This window comes from Hippocampus bargibanti, linkage group LG18, assembly GCF_051943395.1.
Source record: "Hippocampus bargibanti isolate YZ-2025 linkage group LG18, ASM5194339v1, whole genome shotgun sequence".
NCBI classification, from domain to species: Eukaryota; Metazoa; Chordata; class Actinopteri; order Syngnathiformes; family Syngnathidae; genus Hippocampus; species Hippocampus bargibanti.
This window is the reverse complement of record NC_142751.1, coordinates 1,016,805-1,041,133: the sequence shown is the minus strand read 5'-3', so window position 1 is coordinate 1,041,133 and position 24,329 is coordinate 1,016,805. Positions and strand designations below refer to the sequence as shown.

Genomic DNA, 24,329 nt, shown 5'->3' with positions numbered 1-24,329 from the left:
AGATAGATAGATGGGCGGGCGGGGCGGGTCGGACGGACGACGAATGGAAATACAGTATAATAAATGAAGAGTTGCTGTGTGGCTTGCACTTAAAGTGAAGTGAAATCTGCAATCATGCAAAGAACCAAAAAACAAGAGCAACGACGATATGCTTTGTATGTCGCTAACGACGACACTCCAAAACAAGCTCCAAAATGGCATCCATTTTGTGGGACCCAAGCAAATGGAACAAGAGGTTGAAAATAATCCATCATAGGAAGTGTGTGAATCACTCCTCATTTCAACCGTCGAACAGTCAGGGACTGCCGATGTTCACGTTACCATGGCAACCGGTTATCGAGCCGTTTCGTATGTAACCTTGCCCACACAGTCCGGATTCTGGGCGGACCTGTACGTCAAAGGTTAGGAAGTGTCTCTTTTTGTTGCACTAACTTTTCCGAAGATGTCGAAATCCTAACGAGAAACGACAGCCGCGAGAGAGCCGTGCGGAATCTACATCAGTCGGACAATTCATTAAGAACACCTAAAAATAGTGGCTGCCTTTCCAGCAGCTCCCGTGTTTTGCTTTTCTACTTTCATCACTTTGCTGCTGTGAAATGTAAATTTCTCCACTGCGAGACTAATAAAGGCAAATCCAATCCAAATATCCCTTTGGAAAGAGACGCTGGGGGAAAAATGTTGCCTATGAAAAAGTGACCGTATTTTCCGGTGTATAAGTAGCACCGGAGTATAAGACGCACCTTCAACGAATGAAAAAAAAAAAAATATATATATATATATATATATTTATATATATATATATATATATATAAGATATAACGGCTTATTACTCGACCACTAATAGCTAAAAAAAAGTAATATGATATTGAAATATAGAAAAGTTTTCCAAATACAGTAAAGTCTCGTTATATCGATATTCAAGGGAGTCCGAAAAAATATCGATATAACCGGGACTATCGATATATCCGGCCCTGTTTACATTGGATTGGATTGGATATGCCTTTATTCGTCTCACAGTGACATGTAATTTTCTCCGTGCGTGCATAGAAATAGTATCGATATAACCGGGACTATCGATATATCCGATATCGATATACCGAGACTTTACTGTATAAGGTGCACCACATCGTTAGGCGGGGGAGGGAAATGGACAGGGGGGGGAAATGGAGTCGTGTCCGCTGACAAGACCTGATGTGGCTCAATATGACTTCACATATCAGGTGCACTGGCGTATAAGGGGCAGGGTCCTCTTTTGAAGAAAATCAAGGCTTTTGGGTGCGCCTTATACCCCGGAAAATACGTTACTCTTTCAGAAGGGGGAACACGAGGTTAGGTCATTGTTTGAGCATTTTTTGTTGTTGCATAAACTCAAAACATAGTACGCGTACCATTAAATTCTTTGTTACACGGATCCATGAATATGTAGCATCCACACTCCCACGCACCCCGCTCACTCAAAACACCTGGAATCATACGGTCTTCATCAAAACCGTTCGCCCTTGCAATGAAGCCCAGTAAGAGAATTTTGAGAGGAGCCAAGGAGGCCTTCACGCTGAGCTGGCAGCCCTTTCCAGACATCCTGGCCGCCTGACAGTCAAAAGTACGCTGCAGAAGCTCAGCGAGGAGCTCTGCGGTTTTCATTTAGTCACAAATCCGCTTCAACGAGATCAACAGGGTTTTGCATCACTTTCAATAAAGACAAATGGGGGATGTGACGGGAAACGGCGCGGGACTGAATATTTCACATCACGCACACAACTTGGATTTGTATTTTTGCTTCAAGAGTCCAGAAAATAAAAGAGCCCATTGGTGGCCAATGGCAGGTTCTGCTGGAGAACATGCGCCACAGCGCAACCCCGCTGTTACGTAAACGACTTGATGGATCAGCGATTAGATGTAATTAAATGTCTAACAGGTGGTGAAATGACAGGGGCGCAATGTCTTTTTTTTCCCTTAATTGCACCCCAGGCGAGCGGTTTGCAAAAGTCTTGCAAACTTCCTCTGCAGACACATGGAGGAATGGGAGGCAAACAATTCCACCCTCATCGTCCACAGAGAGGAAATGTTTTTTAACTCTTTTTTTATTATGGAACTCATTTTTAATTGTGGCTGTCATGACAGTGTCTAATTATTTGGCTTCATTTTGCAGTGGTTCGTATTTATAATAATAACAATACATTGTATTTATAAACGCATTTCAAAACTCTCAAGGGCACTTTACAGGCACAGGATAAGAACGACATATTTTTCTGCGGGTGAACAGCGGCAGCCAGACACGCCAGCGTTCACTCAACCCAGAAATGTACACCGATAACTCAAATATAAAATGGTCATCGCAAAAATTGTTCAGAACAATTAACTACAGCCGTATTGATGAGATCAGACAGTAACTGAGAGGAAACCCCACTTTCTAAGCCGGACACGTAACACCTCAAAATTGGCAAGAATTTGATGACTATGCAAACACAAATTAACATCGCAAAGATACAGTGAGACCTCAACTTACGAACTTAATTGGTTCCCAGACAGAGTGTGTGAGGCGAAAACCATTAAAATGGGAATAATCCGTTCCCGGGTTTCCATAAAATATACTTTTCAACTAAATAAGCCTTAAAACTACACACAACATACCTTATTCTATGTATAAAAAATGTGCTATTGTATTGTAATGAAAGAAATACACTGCATTGTATCATAAAGTCACTTTATTTACATTTGTGATGGTCATTTATGGCTTGATGGAATGGCGTTGGAGGTCGAAGGTCAAAGGGAATTGCTGTTTGGAAAGAGAGACGCATTACATGATGACTGTAATTAAAGAAATAAACTGTGCTGTAAAATAAAGTTTTATTTACCTTTCTGATGGTTGTTGATGGCTTATGGAAGGAGAGTCACCTTCCATAAGGACTGTTGGTAACAACCTCTGGTGCTGTTCGGTCGTGTGCTTGCGCCGAAGATCACTCCGCCAGGCGTGGTGGGTGTGTATTATGAAAATAGTGCTTATTATAAGGTTTAATTTTCATAAATTTGACGTTTGTAAGACAAAAAGTTTGTAAGTTGAGGTGTTTGTAAGTTGAGGTCTCACTGTAGTTCAGAACAATTAACTGGTGCCGTACTGATGATATCAGAAAGTAATTGAGAGGTTAGTAGTAACCCCACTTCCTAGGCAGAGCAAGTTGGCAAAATTAGATGACTATGAAAACACAAAATAGCATCGCAAAGATAGTTCCGAACAATAAACGTACTGTACTGATGAGATCAGAGAGTAATTGAGAGGTTAGTATACATCATATGCTAAAAACTGTCATCGTTTGCATCTATTTATATTGGAAAGTGAAGATAGAGAAGTAAACTATCCATATATGACGCACATATTGGCTAAAAATGTGTCGGTTTGTTATACACCCCAGTAAAATCAAAAATATTGGCTCTGAAATGCATTTATGTACACACGTCTTTTAAAAATGTATTGACAATTACATACCCATTCTCCTTTTGCCATAAAGGTGAACAAACACAAAATGGTTTCCTCTCAGTGATACAACCAAAAATACTCGTCGAAAAATAATCAAAAGAAAACACCCTCAAAGTGTTTTTGCAATAATAGAATCCCCCCCCCCCTCCCCCGTGAAATATTATCAAACACATTAAATGGAACGAGTAACTTACTTTTGGCCTTTCCAATTCTTGCAGAAGGTTTGATTGATGCATTCTCCAGTGGACTCGGTAACTTGTGGAATACTTTCTTCCTAATTTTTCAGAAGGGGGTTGTGTGTCTGGAAACAGGACTGAGTGACACGCCAGGAACTCCACAGTGTGAATTCAATCGTGGGGTCTTTTTTCTTTACTTTTTTTTCTGTTGATGTTAAAATAAAGTACGGCTGGAAAATTGAGCTGGTCGGATTGCAAATCTGCTAGCTCAAAACCAAAAAAAAATTAAATGATTAGATTGAGTGCTCATTCCAAGCAGAAGGAAAAATCGTTAATGTGTTTGTTTACGAGGTAGTTGGCTTGATTTCCGGGCTAGATTTGCAAACGTCGTGGACTGAGTAAGACCAAAACAATGCCAAACCAGCGAAAAACTGAAAAAAATATACTTTAGTTTGCAGCGCCAGGTGCAATTTGGGGAAGCATGCGCTTGCGGATTGTTTGTTCCGTGTTCCGGAAAACGGCCTTTTCGGACAAATAGCTTGGTTGGAATGCACAAAATAAAACGAACAAAAACAAGTTGGAAAGAGCCATTAAACTTCCGGTTTGAGTGAAGGCTGGCACGTCTGACTGCTGCTGCTCACCCGCAGAAAGTTATCATCATTATTCTTATTATTATTGACGGAATAATGTTATATTATTTTGACGGAATTGCATGACGTCACGGTGCCGCGAGGCTGCCCCGAAAAGTCACGTGTGTACGTCGTTACCATGGAGACACTTCCGTTGTCCGGACACCATTTGGACGAGCGGTGCGTTTTCTCGATTAAAAGCAATTTACTCACCACTTGAATCCTGTAAATCTCGGCAGATACGATTTTATTGGTCGAAAAATTGCTGAAATGGCGGACGGCGTGGATGCTGTAGATCAAGACAATGACACCCCGCAAGACGTGAGTTTTATTCGATAAAAAAGATACGAAACTGATAAAAATATTCAAGTCAAAATTGAATCACGCCCTTTTTTGCTCTACCAATAAAGTTGTCACGTCTTAACACTGCAATGTCATATTTCATCTGCCTCCCAAGCAAACAAGAGAGCACATCCTGAGACACGGACACAAGGGAATCATCACCATGAACACAGGAGCAAAAATGGAGAATATTACTACCCTGAAATCCGCATTTGCCCCCCCAAAGAATCCAGGGGTGAGGATGCAGGGTATGTGGATGGTCACACGTTCATCAGGGGACTGTCCTAATTCAAGTGTTTTCTCATATTGTGAACCTTCCATTGACTTTATTTCATCACCTGTTTCCTATTTTTAGGCCTCAGGTCTGAACTTTTGGAAAGAAGAATCGCTCAGATAATACGGTAGGCATTCATTCACATGACACCTTTTTATTTATTTATTTTTTTGGGACAATCACGGAATCATTTCTTCATGTTTTTTTTTTTTTTGTGTGTGCAGGGATAAGATTCATGCAGAACGGAACCCGCCGCTTCCCCAAACCGACTTTGCCACCGTAACTCAGAGGGACTTTCGAGTGGAGGGATTTGTACCCCAAACAACTCAAATCAACCGAGTATGTTGAGTATCAGACCGCATATTTGGGTTTTGCGTCCTTTGTGGCAATCACGCCGGTTGCACACGTCGGCCCAACAAGATGGATTCCGACTGGATTTGCATAACCTGCATCTTAAGCCACGCCCATATAGACATTTCTGGAAACAGAGATCATCACTGACACTTTTTTTTTACTGCAATTGATTATTTATTTTATTATTTCCATTTTTCTGCTTCTACTTTTAGATACATGATTATACAACTGAGCAGGCCATCAGCTATTGGAGTGAAAATTACCAGAAGATACAGGTGAGTTACAATTAGATTTATTAAAATGTATTTTATTTTATGTATTTTTGTGCAAGGTTGTTATGCTTCCTTAAACAGCGCACTGACGAATTGGGAGAGGTATTAAATAACCGTAATAGATCTAGAGTGTGAATGAGATGCTTTTGTGCAACCATGGTCAAAACAAGGACTCGAGTCGTCTTAGCTGGCTATATAGCTAGCTAGCTATTTGCTGTCTATTTTCTGTCTATTTGCTATCTCACTGACTATCGAGCTGGCGATCTAGCCGGCTACCTAGCTAGCTATTCATTTGCTGTCTGTTCGCTATCTGGCTCTCTAGCTAGTTATCTATTAGCTATCTAGTCAGCTAGCTATATCTATTAGATAGCTATTAGCTAGCTAGCTAGCTTTCTATCCATTTGAGTTATTCCAAGTTGAGTGAACGCTGGCGCGTGTGGCTGCCGCTGCTCACCCACAGAAAAAAACTTATCCCATGACTGTAAAGTGACCTTGAGAGTTTTGAAAGGCGCTTATAAATGAAATGTATTATTATTATTACTATTCTATTTGAGTTACTTCCGGGTTGAGTGAACGCTGGCGCGTGCGGCTGCCGCTGCACACCCACAGGAGAAAAATATCCTGTAATTGTAAAGTGACATTGAGTTTTGAAAGGCGCTTAAAAATAAAATGTATTATTATTATTATTATTACTATTATTATTAGTTGCTGTTGTGAAATGTAAATTTCTCCACTGTGAGACTAATAAAGGCCAAATAAAAAAAATATTTTTATTTATGATAGTATCTATGCTTGTTTGTGACTGTAAAGTGTCCTTGTGAGCTTTGAAAGGCGCTTATAAATGAAATGTATTATTATTATTATTATTATGATTATTATTATTATGATTATTATTATATATGTCCTTCTAATGTTTCCATTTTTGGCAGAGTCCGTACACAAGCCACAACCTATCAGGTTCCAGATGCCTTTCAGCATTTCCACATTTAACATTGGTTTATGTTGCAGGGGGTGAGTGCGGTGGAGTGCCCCAACACACCCTTTCGAAAGTCGGCCCGATTTTCCACCCCCATCGGTGAGCAGCGGGAGGACATTGACCCCTTCATTTAATAATTGACATCAAAATCAATGTTGTTGTCTTTTTTTCAAATAAATGGAACTTACCCTGCTGACAACATGGCTGCTGACTCGCCATCATTACTGCTTCCTGCATGTTAACGACATGCGGTAACATTGACATCATCAACAGGTGTTCTGTCAATGACAGCACAATGCTGGGAGAGATGTTGATCCTTTCGGAACGTTCAGGAAGGATTAATGGGCGGTTGCTATGGCGACAAGCAATTTTTAGCTTTTGTACATATGTATGCAGATTTTAGGGAATAGCGTCACATCACATGACACCAGATAGATGCATATATATTTTGGGTCATTCTACATATTTGTGTTTTGTGTGTTAAATATATATACGTATAGGTATATATTATTTTTGGGGGGAGAAAAAGATACATTATATGTATTTTTTGGTGGGGGGTGATTCTACACACAGTATTTGTGTTTTGCATGTGGATGTGTTTTTATGGAGCAGGTACTTTCAGGAAAAATGATATTCCAAAAAAACTCATATATATTTTTAAGAAAAAATATATATACTGTATAGAGAAAAACTATATAACATATTTTAACAAAAAATACATATAAATATATATAAAAATCTATATTAAAAATATATCTACTGTATATTTTTTCTTCAATGTATATATTTCCTTAAAGTACCTGCTCCATAAAAACACATCCACATGCAAAACACAAATACTGTGTGTAGAATCACCCCCCCACTCAAAAATACATATAATGTATATCTTTTTGTCCCCCCAAAAATAATATATACCTATACGTATATATATTTTTTTCAATATATATTTTTCCTGAAGGTACATGTCCAATAAAAACACCCACACGCAAACCACAAAGATAGAAACAAAAAGCAATTCCAACATTAGTGAAGATAAAGCTCGTTAATTGCAGTTTGACTCTGTTTAGTTGTTAGACGTAAAGCAAAATGCCCCGCGGAAAGGTTGATGATCAGTCTTTTTGTCCAGGAAAAAGATGACAAAGATCTCATGTGAAATTGACAAGCAAGTCACTGATGCTCTTTGGTGCACGTGCACCCCCTCAACCAACCCCATCCCGTCTAACAGGCACCGCTTACCAGCAGGAAGTGGGCGGTAATTACAGTCTCGCAGTATGGGGGAAGATGGGCTCCAGCAGAGAGAAAGAGGGAGAGAGTGACGGGGGACGAGGGGGGGAGTGACAGACACACACACACACACACACACACACACACACTCACACAAAACACACACTCCGGGAGTCCAAGTGCCACAGCTGATAATGAGCATCTAATGAGGGGATGATGTCACGGCGACACAGATGCTTGCCGCCAACTCATTTTCTTCGTCTCTTCTGTCCACACCTAAATACACTCACATATTAGTAAAATATAAATAATAACCCCCCCCCCCCCACAAACAAACATGATTTGGATGACAAATCATGATGAAACAATTTTCCTGTATTGTGTGTAGTGTGAAATATAAACAAACAAGGCGAAGATGTGATCACACTTCTCAACTAAAATGGTTGAGGTCCTGTATCTTAAGACCCACATTTCTAAAAATCCAGACTGAAAGATGACTATTTAATGAGTTTATTGAACAAAATATTTGACAGTATCTCGGCTATACATATATACACATCTCGCATCGCCCTATTTTGCGCTATGAAAGCCTGCCAGCAGTGTCAACCAACACTGTCTCCAAAAAAGATGATCCAAGGAAACATTCAAACGTCATTGACTTCAAAACACATGATACAAATTGGGAATATAGAAAGCAGAAAAAATAAAGTATTTCCTGTGAAAAGTACTCCATTTGAGGACAGAAAATGCCTTCATACAAAAAAAAGTGTTTTTGTTGTGTAGTTGCAGCATTGAGGTCATAAAAATACCTTAAAACGTCCTCCATTTTTTTTGGTTTATGTTCCTCTGCATGGAAATCTCACACAAAAGATTTATTCTAGAACAAATAAAGCAGTGGCTCGGCCACCGGATATTCTGGTGTCGTCTCCGCCTCTCAGATAACATACACATCAGACTTGTCCCCGAGAAGCCAATAGGTTCTCATTTTACCTTTGCCCTGAAACACACAAATCAATAAGTTCATCAAAAGGAACAAAAGGTGCTATGGTCACGTTACGTCCCCGATTGGCTTGCTGCAATGTGAATGTGATCACTCGGTAGGATTAGCAGACTACAGAAAATAAAAAAAAAAAACAACACAACAATAAACTCTATAAAAGGTATAAAAGCGCTTACTTTCATTTCAACATCCCCTCGTAACTGTAGATCAAAGTAGCCAAATTCGTCCAATACTTCTTTGGTCGCCGTGGAGACGTGGATCTTCAGAGCTGCAAACGACGTGTTATTTTTACTTTTTATTTCCCCCCAAAGAAATCTATTTACTACATTTCTTTCTACTATTGGACCCTCCGCACCCTGCCCACCACCTTTTCCATTTCATTTCTAAGCGTCTTTCAAAACTCTCAAGGTCACTTTACTGTCACAGGATCAGTTTTTCTGTGGGTGAGCAGCGGCAGCCACATGCGCCGGCGTTCACTCAACCCGGAATAACTCAAATAGATAGAAAGTTACTAGCTAGCTAATAGAGATAGATAGGTAGCTAGCTAGATAGATAGCTTATATGTAGCAAATCGATAGCACATACTGTATATAGCTAGCTAGGTTGCCAGCTAGGTAGCTAGCTAGATAGCCTGATCGCCAGCTCGATAGCTCAAGTGAGCAACATGATGTAAAACTCAAGCTCTGTACTCACTTGAACCCCTGTTATTGACCAATATAATCTCAGGCTTGTCCAAGCGGAAATGCTAACAAATGTGTATGATCCCGAGCGTTTGCTGCAGGTGGTGGATATTTGAGACGCTGATCGAGATGGCTTCAGGGCTGCAATTTAGCGCTGGCTAAGGGCCCCTCCACTTTAAGTGCTATCAATTATTTAGCAGCAGAAGCAGAGCACAGGAAGTGACTTAGCAGTTAATCAATACGTCCACTGGCTTGCTGCAGTGATATCCCAACAACACTTTTAGAACATGACTTCCTGTCATAGCATGTTAAAAATAGAACCCTTGCTATATAAAAAAAAAACAACCAAACCTTGAATAGTTTACATTACAAAGAGGACAAGGATGGGAATTTTGTATTGATTTTTTTGGTCAATCTTGTTTGACTCAAAAAATTTCACGTTACGGAATGGATAAAAGAATAAATGGTCTCGTTCGGAGAATCCGAAATCCAAAAATCAAGTCATTCACATTTATGCCAACTGTTTAATTTTTGTATTTAAAAATAAAAAATAAAATAAAATACCAAACAAATTAAAACTAACAAATAAATAAATAAATTATAATAATAAAAATACATTTCATTTATAAGCGCCTTTCAAAACTCTCAGGGACACTTTACAGTCACAAGATATTTTTTACTGCGGGTGAGCAGCGGCAGCCAATAAATAGATGGATACATAAATAAATGAATAGATGCATACAGAAATAAATAACTAAACAAACATATAAATAAATAAATAACTACTGGCAAATAAATAAATAAATTAATTAATTAATTAATACATGCATACATAAATATAAATACATAAATAAATGTATAAATAAATACATAAGTAAATAAATAGAGGAATAAATAAATACAAAAATAAATGGATAAATAAACATAATGAATGGAAAGACTTTACCAAAGGTAAGCTTTTCAATTACTGACCCAAATAAGTCGATTTAAATCACTTTTTTTAAAAAAGCACTATTCCACAATAAAGGGTCAGCAATTAGAAAGTCACATCGAAAAATGGGAAATTTGTATTTCACGTGGTGAAAGAGTCAGACCAACCACAACGAGACATCGATTCGGACACTCACCTTCTCCATTGGACTCCATTCGGGAAGCCGTGTTGACAGTATCCCCAAACAAACAATATCTGGGCATTTTCAAACCCACCACTCCAGCGCAGACTGGACCTACAAAAAAACACACACACACAAAAAAAGATGATATATTGTGGCTCGTTGGATTGATTTTGTGCATAAACAACGCTAGACAGGTAGCTAGCTAGCTTACCAAGTTCGCTAAACAGATACACGTCCATCTGGGCCATTTTTCAATTGCATCAGGATAAAATGTAGAAGATACGTGTTACTATCATTCATGAGTATTCATACTTAGTCAGAGCATAAAATTAATAATAATAATAATAATAATAATAATGGTAAATATCCCTTGCTGATGATTTTGCTCCAATTATCGTTTGTCCATACACTGTTCGGCATGTTGCACAATGCAATGTTTGCGTTGTCTGCTACAGACACGTAAACTCTTTCCACTATGCTTTTTAATAATAATAATAATTTAGTAAAAATAATAATAATAATAATGATACATTTAATTTCTAAGCGCCTTTCAAAACTCTCAAGGACACTTTACAGTAACGGGATAATGTACGTTTACGTTTCGTAGCGTCATAAATGTTGTTAGCTTCTTTTAAATCTTTCTTCTGGGGCTGAGGTTCTCTGCATCTACTTTGGAAAATAATATGCAAATGCACGACCTTCAAACGACCGGGAAAGTCCGAAGCACGAAGCAGGCTTCTGATTGGCTGCCGTGCCGAGTATGCAATTTGCCAAACGAACCGGTTTGTTTTCTTCCTTCAGCGATTGGCATTCGGTGAAATTTTAACACAAAACGGTTCGTACAGCCAACAACCGCACACGATATCAGCACGTACTAAAATGCGAAGACTTTCATTCATCAAAACCGAAAATGAAAGGCATAAGCTTACAAAACAATGATCGCACTCGCTGACAACTGTTGTGTTTACTTGACTATTAGCCTCCTGGAAGTTAGCGGCCGATCACGTGATCTCCTATAACGCTCGGGAAAGTCCGGAAGCAGGTAGCAGGCTTCTGATTGGCTGCCGTGCCGAGTATGCAAATTGACAAACGAACCGAAATTCAGAAATTTCCAAACCGAACGAATAATTTATTCCGATTTCGAAATCTTTGTTCAAACGTTTGCTTTATTGAATAAAGCAAAGGTTTGATTTGAAAAGAAAGTTGTTGTTTTTTTTCTTGAAGAAGTTGTCGGCCACCCGGGCCGGAGACTTTTGTAAGTTGTACGGGCAGACGTTATTTCAGACACTGACATTGGCCCGTGCATGGAATCTCACCTGTGTGGATACCTATCCTGAGCCTCAGCTGGTGTTCGGGTCTGTGTCGGATCTTGAATGTTTTGACTTGTTCCAGCAATGCCAGTGCCATACCAGCGATCTCTCGGGCGTGGAGTTTCCCGTTGCGCACAGGTAGACCTGACACCACCATGTAGGCGTCACCGATGGTCTCCACCTCGGGTATAAAACGGACGCGTCATTCGTCTGGCACCCTGATGCGATAACATTGAGACTTGGACTTACTTTGTAAACATCAAAGTTGTCAATGATGGCGTCGAAACAGGTGTACAGGTCGTTGAGCAACGTCACCACCTGGAACAGAGCGGTTTGGCAATCGTGGTGACATTGCTTTCAGGCGTCATGGTTTTTTCATACACCCCGTGAATTGTAGGGCAAAGTCGGAGAACCACTGACACTTGGATTCAAATCCCCAAAATTCAAGTCTGCTTAAGGGAAAAGTAAGTCTTACCAGAGACAGGAAATTGAAATGGGCACACGAATCAAAAGGATTTGAATTTGATTCGAATGTGTTTGTTGGATGTTTAAAGGACAACCAACGCCACCGGACAAGTTCGTCTGTGTAAGCTCTCAGTCTCAAATTGGACCTCACCCCACCATGTCGGTTTCATAGCTGTTTTATGAAAATAGCTTCTCTTACTCCAATTTCAAACCATCTATGTTCTTTCGCTAAGATTTTAACCTCATTGTCGTCAAATGAGTGGTTGCTAGCTTTTAGGTGCAAATGTACTGCCGATTGAGGCCCACTAGTATTATACCTGCGATGTTGATAAAGCCTTTTTTTGAGAATTTGTTTAGTCTCCCCAATGTCTGGAGCGCCCCTGACTGAGAAAGCGACACACAATGCATTTTGGGTACTTTGTTTGGTCTGAAAACTTTGTGTTGATCCGTGTTGATGGCCAAATTAGAAGGAAAACACATAAATAACGCGATGGTGAATCGTTGTGTGTTGTACCAAGACTACTATTTCATACTAGCTGACACAAATTCCCAGCAGACAAATCAGCCCATTTCCAACGGAGCTTGGGGGCCATCTTGTGCATTTTCTGGGACACTCCATTGGAGTCCTGACAGCTCTAATTGATACGGGAGGATTTCTTTAATCGATTGCAAACATTTATGCTTTCTTCTTCAGAATTATTCATTTTCATCTCATTTTCCGTACCGCTTATTCCTCATTAGGGTCGCGGGGGTTGCTGGAGCCTATCTCAGCTGTCTTCGGGCACGAGGCGGGGGACACCCTGAATTGGTTGCCAGCCAATCGCAGGGCACACAAAGACATACAACAGTCACTCTCACACTCACACCTAGGGACAATTCGGAGTGGTCAATCTGCCTGCCATGCATGTTTTTGGAGTGTGGGAGGAAACCGGAGTACCCGGAGAAAACCCACGCGGGTCCGGGGAGAACATGCAAACTCCACACAGGGAGGCAGAACCGGGACACGAACCGGCGACCTCTGCACTGTGAAGCCGGTGTGCTAACCACTCGACTACCGGGCTGCCCTCTTCAGAATTATTTGAATCATATTCATAACTGGATGAGTAACAAGAAAGCATCTTCTCCGAACCTGAAGCCATTATTTTGATTGGAGAGCAAGGCAAGACGTCTTGGGGTGACGTCACGAACAAGGGCGCGGGACCTTCTGAAACTCGCCATTTCAGAGGTCATTTTGAAGTAGTTTTGGGACACTTTAAGTCATTTTATTGGTGTTTTGCATTTGACTAAAAATATCAGCCTGCGTGTTTTGGGTATTTTAGATGCTAGAAAACGTTTTTCTGATGTCAGTTAGGAAACAAGGAAAAAAAATGGTGTCGGTCGTCCTTTAAGGGTGTCACGGTACCTGAAGCGGCGTACTCTCCGCAGACATGGACGTGAAGCCCACGATGTCGCTGAAGTAAATGGTGACGCTGTCAAAAGCTTCCGCCTGGACCGTCTCGCCTCGCTTCAGCTGCTCTGCTACAGAACTGCGAGTGTACAGAGATTAAATGGAAGTACCGGTATACCATCAGGCACCAAATGGGATTTTGTCATCATGTCGCAAGGTTTAAATCAAGCCACGGTAGCGGGAAAAGGCGGATGTGTTTGTGAGTGCTCTTCTTACTGCGGTAAAATTTGATAGAGAAGATTTTCCGCTTTCCTTTTCTCTTCCAGGTAAGCTTGCGTTCGCTCCTCCACCAGATTCTCCAGATTGTTAGCATACTGTTCCATTCTGGATAGCAGGTTGTTAAGGATACTGGTGCTGCCTTCCCTGTAGAAAAAAACCCCGTAGAGCAGAATTAGACAAAAATGACGACGTTTTTGAAAATGATTCTTTTTTTTTTTTGAGTCAGTCTTTGATAGCAGACCGACGCTCTGGTTTTCCCCCGCATCGACTTTGCATGATTTCGTGGGAAACACTGGGCCCAGTCACAGTCATAAACGGCGATTATGAAGTACTTCAAGATCCAGATGCAAATATAACTAAATAAGCATCGGTGCACCATCAACGCTACAGTTTGGTGGAGACGAGCTAAGCGCTTTCTTGTTTACAAAGTAGCTACGCGTACTTGTTGTGGCATAAGGTGGGTGGTATACACACACCCTTGGATTTGCGAGGCGACAAATCGCCGTTTGAACTCCGTCACAATCTCTACATTGTGAGATTACAGGACAGCCGGTCTTTGATCACCTACTCGGGAATACCAAAAACAACCTATTCCAGCTCCTTTTGCGAGTCCAGGTATAGCCATTTTATTCCTAACTGGGTTCTATTTACGTTGAGTTACATTATCGGGGGAAATGGCTCCAAGCTAGTGTCAAGGATAATAAACCACAAAGAATGTTTGGAGGACAGAGTCAGCACTCTGACAACGGCAGCTGCTGTTGGAAACAGAGCCAGAGGAAAAAAACAAAACAACTCTCGCGGCGTTAAGTGCAAGCGAGCCGCTGCTGATTGAGGCTTACCGACATGCTAAACTCTTTGAGTGATTTGATGAGGAAAAAACGAAGCATGCACATCATCATTAGGAGTTGTTTTAACGCCACCGGGCTCTGATCGATACATTCGGCTGTTGTGCAGATGGCCTGACTCAGGGCCACACGACCTTTTTGGAACCCAGTAGTGAGCCGTCAGGCCTTCTGTGCTGGCCTAAAAATATCACAATCACAGACTAAGGTGAATTCTAATTTGTCCACAAATTCTTCTTCAATAATTCCAAATTGTCTTTCAGCTTCCTTTCATGACTGTTGTGCTGCTTCCAGACGCGCGTTTTCATATTTAAGAATTTAACCAATCGCATTTCAGCCATCATTTATTACCAGGGTCAGGAATCGACCTGGATGCCTTCACAATCAGTTCTGTAGGCCCTGGAGTATAAAAATCAACGTCGATGAAACTAGATCGGCGAGTCACTAGCCAATCATAGTCTCACTAGCCGCTAGTCATAAGAGCATACTGGCCAGAGCTAGCACACTGTATCTGCTGCATCAGCAAATACATTGTTGTGTTGATTTAATAGCAGTTTTGTCAAGCCACAATGGATGAAAAAGAAGAAATGAATTTGGTCGCAGATTGACTGTTAAAGCCATTTTCAATAAACGTTTCAAGAATAGATGGACATATGTAATTAAGGTTGGACAGCCACGAAGCGAGCAAAAATAGCAAGTCATAAAGGTAATTTGATGAGGTTATCATGAATCCGAGCTATCTAGAGGACTACCTAGCTGGCTACCGAGCTAGCTATCTGTTTACTGCCTATTAGCTGTTTAGCTGGCTACCTGGCTGGCTACCCGGCTAGCTATCTATTTGCTGTCTATTAGCTTTCTGGCTAGTGAGCTATCTATTGGCTAGCTATTAGCTAGCTAGTGAGCTTTCTATCTATTTGAGTTATTCTGGGTTTAAGTCAACGCTGGCGCATGTGGCGGCCGCTGCTCACCCACAGAAAATGTGACTAAGGTTACCTTGAGAGTTGTGAAAGGTGTTTATAAATAACATGTATTATTTTTTTTATTATTATTATTATTATTATTATTATTATTATTATTATTATTATTATTATTATTATTATTATTATTAAAATGCAAGCAGTTTTATAAATCTGGCACCCTCTAGTGGACGTGTAGTAATATCACACCACACTCGCAGCTGATTGATTCAGACGTAGCACTATTGAAGGCCTCGGCGTGACATGCACGTCCCTCTACTGTTATATATTGACTGTTTTTTGTTTGTTTGTTTGTTTTTAGCTTTTTGAGAGCGTTTGGTCTTTTCTGGAGCGATTGAACGAGCCTTTGTTCAAACTAAACTTTGAACAAAGACAGCATCTGCTCCATCGGGGTCGTTGTTTCTGGCAGATATTCCCTGCTTGGGGAACAATATCGCCCTAGATCATAAAATAAAATTTATTCACATGACTGTTTTGTATTTTTTTTGTTTTGATCAAAATAATGAGGTGAGACAGAAGAACAAGCGACATTGAGATTGCCACAATTGTTTTTAACTCATTCACTGCCAGTCACAAATTGATTCGGGAATTGAAAATAAGACATAGAGCACCATTCCCAAATGTGTTCGGGGTTTTGTTTTTTCATTCTTGGGTGCAGATAAAGCGCTGGCCATATAAATCGATATGTATGTATTGCATTGTATTTTTGGACAGACGACACCCTCATTTCAAGCTCAGATAACTCCAGATCCCTTATCATTTAGGAATTAACCATTTTTATAATAATAATAATAATAATAAATTTCATTTCTAAGCGCCTTTCAAAACTCTCAAGGTCACTTTACAGTCACAGAATAGTTTTTCTGTGGGTGAGCAGCGTTAGCCACATGCGCCAGTGTTCACGCAACCCCGAAGTAACTCAAATAGACAGAATGCTAGTTGTTCGCCACGCTGGTGGTCGCGGGGTGCAGGACTTGTGGGGATGTGCTAAAAATATGTGTATATTTTTGGTTATTTGACTGGCTAGCTATTAGCTATCTAGTTGGCTAGCTGTTAGCCATCCAGCTGGCTGGCTGTTGGCTGGCTAGCTGTTGGCTATCTGGCTATCTATTAGCTATTTATTAGCTATCTATTAGCTAGCTGGCTAGTTGTTAGCTGTCTACCTGGTTGGCTGTTAGCTGGCTCACTGTTGGCTATCTGGCTATCTATTACCTATTTATTAGCAATCCATTAGTCAAAGGTTTCTAACACTGTATTGAATGTTAATGTAATCCTAAAAGTCAATACTCTGTGGGTCGTGGAATTCAAGTGACAATAACAAAAATCGTGGCACTGGAGTGGTCGAATGAATGAATAACTAGTTTTCAAATTTGAAGTAAAAAATAATGACTCACATTGTGGAGTACATGGGACAATTTGAAAGTTTGGTTGGGACTTCAGCAACAACGTGGAAATTTACAAGTTTGATTTGCTTTCGCGGGCTGAAAGCCAGATTTGGCCCCCGAACCTCGACTTGGACACCTGTGACTTAACCATTCCCAAATCCAAGATGGCGGCGTCTTACTTATTGAGTTTGGCCATGTAGATCTTGATGTGGCCAAAGTCGGGCCTTTCCGCTGGGTCCTCGGCCCAGCAGCCCTCCATTAAGATGGTCAGCTCCTCCGAGTGACATCTGGTATCCGTGGTGGGCCGAAAGTACGGCTTCTGGCCGTTTCTGACCTTCTGCACAATCTCTGCCATGGAGAGGAAAGGTCGCGTTGAGTCAAACGCAAAACAGATCTCCCGTTGGCCATTTTTGGAAACGTTGCGCGGCAAAGGTTATCGCCACTTCCCCCTTTGTGTTTGGAAAGCCCAGCGGCCGTGTTTTCACATTGCGCTGTTATTTTAAAGCTTTTTATCAGACCTTGGAAAAAGTTCAGGCTCCTTTGGCCTGTTTATGGATTAGCGGCATTTGTACAATCACCACCGAGCGTGACCGTGAATAAAGATCTTAAAAAATAGTGGAATCCCGTGACGAAAATCGCCTTTGTTGGCTATGTACCTAGCTATCTATTTGATGTCTATTAGCTATTTAACTAATCTATTTAACTAATCTATTTAACTAATCTATCTATCTATCTATCTATCTATCTATCTATCTATCTATCTATCTATCTATCTATCTATCTATCTATCTATCTATCTATCTATCTATCTATCTAGCCAGCTAGTCAGCTAGCTAGTTGTCTAGCTAATAGCTATTAACTAGCTATCTAGCTAGCTATGTATTGGCTAGCTGACTATCTATTGGCTGTCTATTAGCTATCTGGCTATCTAGCTGGCTCGATGGGAATCTATTGGCTATCTATTAGCTATCTAGCTAGCTATCTCTTAGCTATCTACCTATCTAGCTGGCCAGCTGGATATCTATTAGTTAGCTAGCTTTCTGTCTAATTGAGTTACTGCCGGGTTGAGTGAATGCTGGTGCGTGTGGCTGCCGCTGCTCACCCACAAAAAAAACTTATCCTGTGACTGTAAAGTGACCTTGAGAGTTTTGAAAGGCGCTTATAAATGAAATGGATTATTATTAGTAGTATTATTATTGTGGTGATGCAAAGTAGGAGCACTTTGTTTCGTTTCGCCCCTGAGGCCTCGTTATCGTGCCGATAATCAATAGCTGGTGAACATTTTTGAACTCAAAAGCAAAAAAAAGAAACAAAATAGCATTTTGCTCCTTTCAAAATGATTTCCTCAACCAAAAGCAGCTTCAAGTAGAAGTGTTGTACGTTCTCAGATATGTAAGTGCGCTAAGTAAGTGCGCACACCATTCGGGATTTGTTCTTTTTTTTCCCCCCGTTTGCACAAAAAGCAGCAGCAGCTTGACTTTTAATCCAGACCAGATGACAAAAATCCCAGCGGCCCAGTTTTTCCGAGGATACTTACGACGGGTCCTTTTTGGAAATCATATTAGCAATCAGTTTGAAAACATCCAGGCTAACACCCACACCTACCACCCCCCGTCCCCCCCACCGCCACCTCAGTTTCTAAAAATGAGCTCCAGTGTGAGACAGCAGCAGCCGGGCCTCCGCTGGCATTCCTGATGCCTCCAAAGCAAAAGGTGGTCGGGCTTATGTGGTTTTGGGCCCCTCGATTCTGGAATGCTCGGCCCGAGACTCCCAAAATGGCCTCTCCAAATATCGCAACACTTGGTAGCTGCTTTGACTGCCCCCCCCCGTCCGAAAGTATTCAAACAGCAGGGTCAATTTGTTTCTTTTTTTTATGGATACTGAGGGAAAAAAGTGTGGAGTTTGCACGTTCTCCCCAAGCCTTCGTGGGTTTTCTCCAGGTATTTCGGTATCCTTCCACATTCCAAAAACACGCATGACAGGCTAACAGAACATTCAAAGTGGTTCATCGGGGTAATTGACAGTACAAACGGTCATCCGTCTATGCGTACCCTACGATTGGCTGCTAACCAGTTCAGGGTGTCCTCAAAAAAGCTTTTAGCCAATCAAATGAATAAAAGGGTGCGACGTACTGGAGTTCAATGTACCTTTAGGACTGAGATCCATGCCTTCCACATAGAAAGGTCCATTCCTTAAGGCTATTTCTTGCAGGATGATGCCAAAACTGTACACGTCACCCTTTTGCGTCCCCTGGGGAGGATGCTGGTCGTATAGGAGGAACTCAGGGGCTGTCCACAGCTTCTCTAAAAAAAAAAAAAAAAATACGTACGTATATAGATATATTAATATATGATACATAAATGCACATATAAATACATCGATAAATAAGTAAATATAGACAAAAATAAATACATAAATACATAGTTAAATAAATAAATAGATGAATAAATAAACAAACACAACGAAACAAATAAATAAATAAATAAACAAACAAATAAACAGATGAATAAATCTATATAAATAAACATGAATGAATAAATAAATAAATAGATGGATAAATAAAAGAAAGAAATATATAAATAAATAATTATATAAATGGTTGCATGAGTGAATAAGTAAACAAATAAACAAATAAATAAATAAACACATAAATAAATACGTACGTACGTACATACATACATACATACATACATACATACATACATACATACATACATACATACATAAACAGAAATACATGAATAAATAGATAAATAAAGAAATAAACAAATGGATGAATAAATAAATAGATGGATAAATAAAAATAAATAAATACAAACAAACATACACAAAACTAAATAATTATGCATAGATGCATGCATAAATAAACAGACAAATAAATACACATAAACAAACAAATGAATAAATAAATAAATAAATAAATGAATAAATAAATAAACCAATGAATAAATAAATATGATAAATAAATAAAAACAAATAAACATATAAATAACTAACTAATTAAATACATAGATGAATGACTAAATAAATAAACAGACAAATAAATAAATAAGCAAACAAACAAATGAACAAACAAACAAACAAACAATAAATAAATAAATAAAGTCAGACGCTGTCAAAAGAGCAGCACGGACACAGGAAGTACATGCACTCATCGGGACAAAGGCAACTTGAAAGGCAACTTACTGGCGTAGAGAGCATGCGAGTCATCGTTTTCGCAGGACGAGCGGAAGCTGGCCAGTCCGTAATCGGTGATTTTCAACACAAATCGACTGTCCACCACACAATTCGATGACTTCAGATTTCCATGGCAGCCAAAATAGCTATTGTGAAGATAGTTCATGCCCTGGAGAGCACAGGGACATTGATTCATGTCATTCAGACACCCCCCCATGCCCACCTGAAAATGAGGACAGATATCGTGTCTTTTTTTGAGACACATGGAAATTTTGAGAAGTGGAAGGATGTTGAGGATATTGAAAAGAGGCCAGCTTTCAAGGACATCTCAGTCTCAGGGGGGGTGTTCATTCCTCCAGGGGGGCTTTGGGAGGTGGACTCATGTTCAATATTTTGTGGAAACAGTTATGTCAGTTCGTGCGCCCCCCCAAAAAAAGAAAGCTTCATCGGCGGCGGCGTCTGCTGGCTACTGGGCTCAGCCATCTGTAAGGAGCAATTGAGCTCAAGCACTTGATTATGCATGCGATGGAATATCCAAGCCGTCCAAAAGTCTGATCTTGTGACAAAGAACATCTGTGTTGGACAGCAGACGCCCACCACCTTTTTTCATTTCATTTTTGTGCCGCCAAGCAGTTGACACAAGTCCATTTTTTTATCCGTTGTGTTTCTATTTTTATATTGCCACTTTTAAAAGACTGTTACAGGAAACAAGGACAATAAAATAGTCCTTCAACATTTCATGATCCTGTGTTTTTTCTTCATATATTTCAAACTGTGATGCTACTGCACAGTAGAATCAAACGAAAACGACCCTATTTTCCGCTGTATAAGGCGCACCGGAGTATAAGGGGCAGTAGTTCCTTTTTTCCCATGTTAGCGCTTTGTTCCAGCTTGTTAAAGCGCTATATAAACCAATACGTATGTATCGCATTGTATTTTGGACAGCCGCCCTCATTTCAAGCTCATATAACTCCAGACATATATAATATAGGAATTAACTCTTTTTTTTCTAATGAAAGAAGAGAGTCTAAGGTTTCTAACGCTGTATTGAATGTTTATGTAGTCCTAAAAGTCAATCTTCTGTGGGTCCTGTAATTCGAGTGACACTGGAGTGGCGTTAGCATCATTGCTACTTGCAAACGTGACTGAATGCAAAATAATCCAATGGATTCCCGCTTCCATCCAGTGGCTGCCGGTTCGTTATTGGAGATTCAATTGCTCCCGTTTTCGTGGGCAGGCTGCGCTAAGCCGTTTCTTGTTTTTTTTCTTCAGTCAATGCATGATTCAATTTCCATGAGAGAAAACGTGCAGCGCTCAAATGAATATTTTTTGTGTTTGTTTGTTTGTTTTTTTTGCTTCTCCAGGTTTCTTATTAGCAACATCGACAGGATGGTTGCGGCGGCGATTCATCCAGTCTCTCTTCCGCGCTATTCATACGAAACCATGGCAACAGCCAAGGTAGTTTCTGCGTTTTCCGAGACTCACAAAGCATCTTTTTTTTCTCATGTACCTTCACGATGTCATTGATCAGCGAGTAGCGGAACATCCAGTCCAGGTTGATGCTCTCATTCTCCAGAATGTCCTGCGAGGCAAACACGTCAATCAAACTTTGGTTAAACAGTCAAATCCGAAAAAGTCGTCAAGCGTCGAGATTGTGATAAAAACCACGGTTGATTTCGCCTGCGGTTCCCCGAGTTTGTCCGTTTTAGACTCATTCACTGCCATTCACAAATTTATTTGGGAATTGAAAATATGACGTAGAGCGTCATTCCCAAATTTGTTTGGGTTTTGGTTTTTCATGCTTGGGTGCCGATAAAGCACTGGTCAGACCTCTGGCAATATTTTTCTCTTTTCCACAAGGGGCAACATTTCCCCCTCTTTCCATGTTAGCGCTTTGTTCCAGCTTCATCTGTTGTTAAAGCGTTATATAAGTGTCTGAAATAACGTCTGCCTGGACGCCTGGGGCATGCAACCTTTACGTCAGGCATACTTACAAAACGTCTCCGCCCGGGTGGCCGACAACTTTTTTTTTTGGGGGGGGGGGAATCAAATCAAACGTTTGCTTTTTTCAATACAGCAAACGTTTGAACGAAGATTTAGAAATCTTCGGTTCGTTTGGCAATTTGCATACACGGCACGGCAGCCAATCAGAAGCCTGCTTCCTGCTTCCGGACTTTCCAGAGCGTTATAAGGTCGTGCATTTGCGTATCATTTTCCAAAGTAGATGCACAGAGCCTCCACCCCAGAAGAAAGATTCAAAAGAAGCTAACAAAATTTATGACGCTACAAAACGTAAACCGTTACTGGAAAGTGTACTTGAGAGTTTTGAAAGGTACTTAGAAATTAAAGGTATTATTATTATTATTATTATTATTATTATTATTATTATTATTATTATTATTATTATTATTATTATTATTATTAAAAGCATAAGTGGAAAGAGGAGTTCACGCGGCTTGTAGCAGACGACGCAACGCAAACATTGCATTGTGCAACATGACGAACAGTGTATGGACAAACGACAACTGGAGCAAAATCATCAGCAAGGGATATTTACCATCAATTAAACAAAGGAGCATTCGTGGTAGGTGCATCCTTAATTAAAAAAAATCCTTAATACTTTGCAATAATTTTTTTTGCAATTAGTCGTCTTTTTGTGTTTCAAGTTGTGAAAAATGGGGCAGGCAACTTTATCGCCGGGCAAGCAACTTTTCAGAGTTGTCAGCCCTGGTGTCCGCTAACTTTTTGTCATGAGTTTCAGACACTGGCTATATACTGGAAAACAATATCTAAGTATTGCATTGTATTTTGGACATCGGCCCTCATTTCAATCTCAGATAACTCCAGGCCCATATCATTTAGGAATTAACTCTTTTTTTCTGACGAAAGAAGAGAGTCTAGAGTTAATAAGCTGCTGCAAGAGAGACGGCAGGCCAAAAATAAGAAGCCTGCACTGGCGTTTGTCCAAGAAAAAGACACACGTGTCCAAATCAAGTCGCTTGGGGGTCGGCATTCACTCAAACTCGTGAATAGTTTCATGTATTTATTTCTGGTCCCGGACGGACAGGTTGGAGCATTCGGAGCTGCCAGTAAAAACGCCTCAGCCGTTCCTCCACAATTTTTCAGGGCTGCAGTGAGTCTGGCATTACAATCCACCATATGCCAATCGTCAAACGGTTCGCTGCGACTGTTGATGAACACACGAATGAAAGAAAAGTACAAAATGACCTCCTCACCCCTCATACACACACTATTTGTTTTTGAAATGCTTGGTAAGAACAAACATTTTCACCTCAAACGTGATTTGATTGTGTCTTAGGTAGGGCAAAGGTCAACATTTATTTGAACTCATTCCCTGCCATTCCCGAATGTATTCCGATAAAATGCTGGTCAGACCTCGAGCAATGTTTTTTCCCTTCCGAGGCGGGGCAGCATTCGCCTTTTGTACAGCCGCCCTATTTCAATCTTAGATAATTCCAGACTCATATCATTTAGGAATTAACTCTTTTAATCTGAAAAAGAGGAGTGTCGAAGGTTTCTTGTGTTGCATTAAATGTTGATGTCGTCCTAAAAGTCAATATTGTGTGGGTCCTGGAATTCGAGTGGATTAATGACAAAAACCCTGGCACGGGAGTGGACACATTTTTGCGCAGCATCTGGCAGTCAATGAGTTAATATGTTCACTCAATCTATAAACTTTCGAGGATTTTTTTATTTTTGAAACACTACTTTTTCTAGTCATGTATTTTCTTTTGGGAATGTTTATCAGAATCAGACTCATCTTTATTGCCAAGTATGTCGAACACACAAAGGAATTTGTTTCCAGTAGAACACGCTGCACTAGTATCATCAGCAAAAAAATTGCAAAGAGGCACGATACAGTTCTATTTGGGTTACTGTTTAAAGAGTTAATGGCTTGGGGGAAGAAGCCCTTTAAATGTCTGGTGGATTTGGTGCACATGGATCGGTAGCGCCTGCCTGAGGGGAGTA

General features: G+C 40.3%; 2 protein-coding genes across 2 annotated transcripts in view; one reads left to right on the top strand and one right to left on the bottom strand.

The window, feature by feature from the left end:
* The first annotated feature begins 4,441 nt into the window (after positions 1 to 4,441).
* Positions 4,442 to 6,689, top strand: spag8 (sperm associated antigen 8). Its single transcript, XM_089020810.1, has 6 exons — positions 4,442 to 4,601; positions 4,738 to 4,870; positions 4,978 to 5,023; positions 5,121 to 5,235; positions 5,463 to 5,525; positions 6,531 to 6,689. Exons 1-6 carry the CDS (start codon positions 4,551 to 4,553, stop codon positions 6,630 to 6,632), a joined length of 510 nt encoding a protein of 169 aa, XP_088876936.1. The 5' UTR covers positions 4,442 to 4,550; the 3' UTR covers positions 6,633 to 6,689.
* Positions 6,690 to 8,216: 1,527 nt separating this feature from the next.
* npr2 (natriuretic peptide receptor 2) overlaps positions 8,217 to 24,329 on the bottom strand; it is a 52,518-nt gene continuing 36,405 nt past the window's right edge. Inside the window, exons 12-22 of the mRNA XM_089019913.1 lie at positions 21,850 to 21,921; positions 20,349 to 20,508; positions 19,310 to 19,465; positions 17,342 to 17,510; positions 13,956 to 14,102; positions 13,695 to 13,818; positions 12,077 to 12,145; positions 11,834 to 12,008; positions 10,530 to 10,628; positions 8,899 to 8,990; positions 8,217 to 8,719 (exon numbers count right to left, since the gene is read on the bottom strand). Of these exons, the coding sequence (XP_088876039.1) occupies positions 8,657 to 8,719; positions 8,899 to 8,990; positions 10,530 to 10,628; positions 11,834 to 12,008; positions 12,077 to 12,145; positions 13,695 to 13,818; positions 13,956 to 14,102; positions 17,342 to 17,510; positions 19,310 to 19,465; positions 20,349 to 20,508; positions 21,850 to 21,921 (1,326 nt within the window). The 3' untranslated portion in view covers positions 8,217 to 8,656. The remainder of the gene's footprint in view (positions 8,720 to 8,898; positions 8,991 to 10,529; positions 10,629 to 11,833; positions 12,009 to 12,076; positions 12,146 to 13,694; positions 13,819 to 13,955; positions 14,103 to 17,341; positions 17,511 to 19,309; positions 19,466 to 20,348; positions 20,509 to 21,849; positions 21,922 to 24,329) is intronic.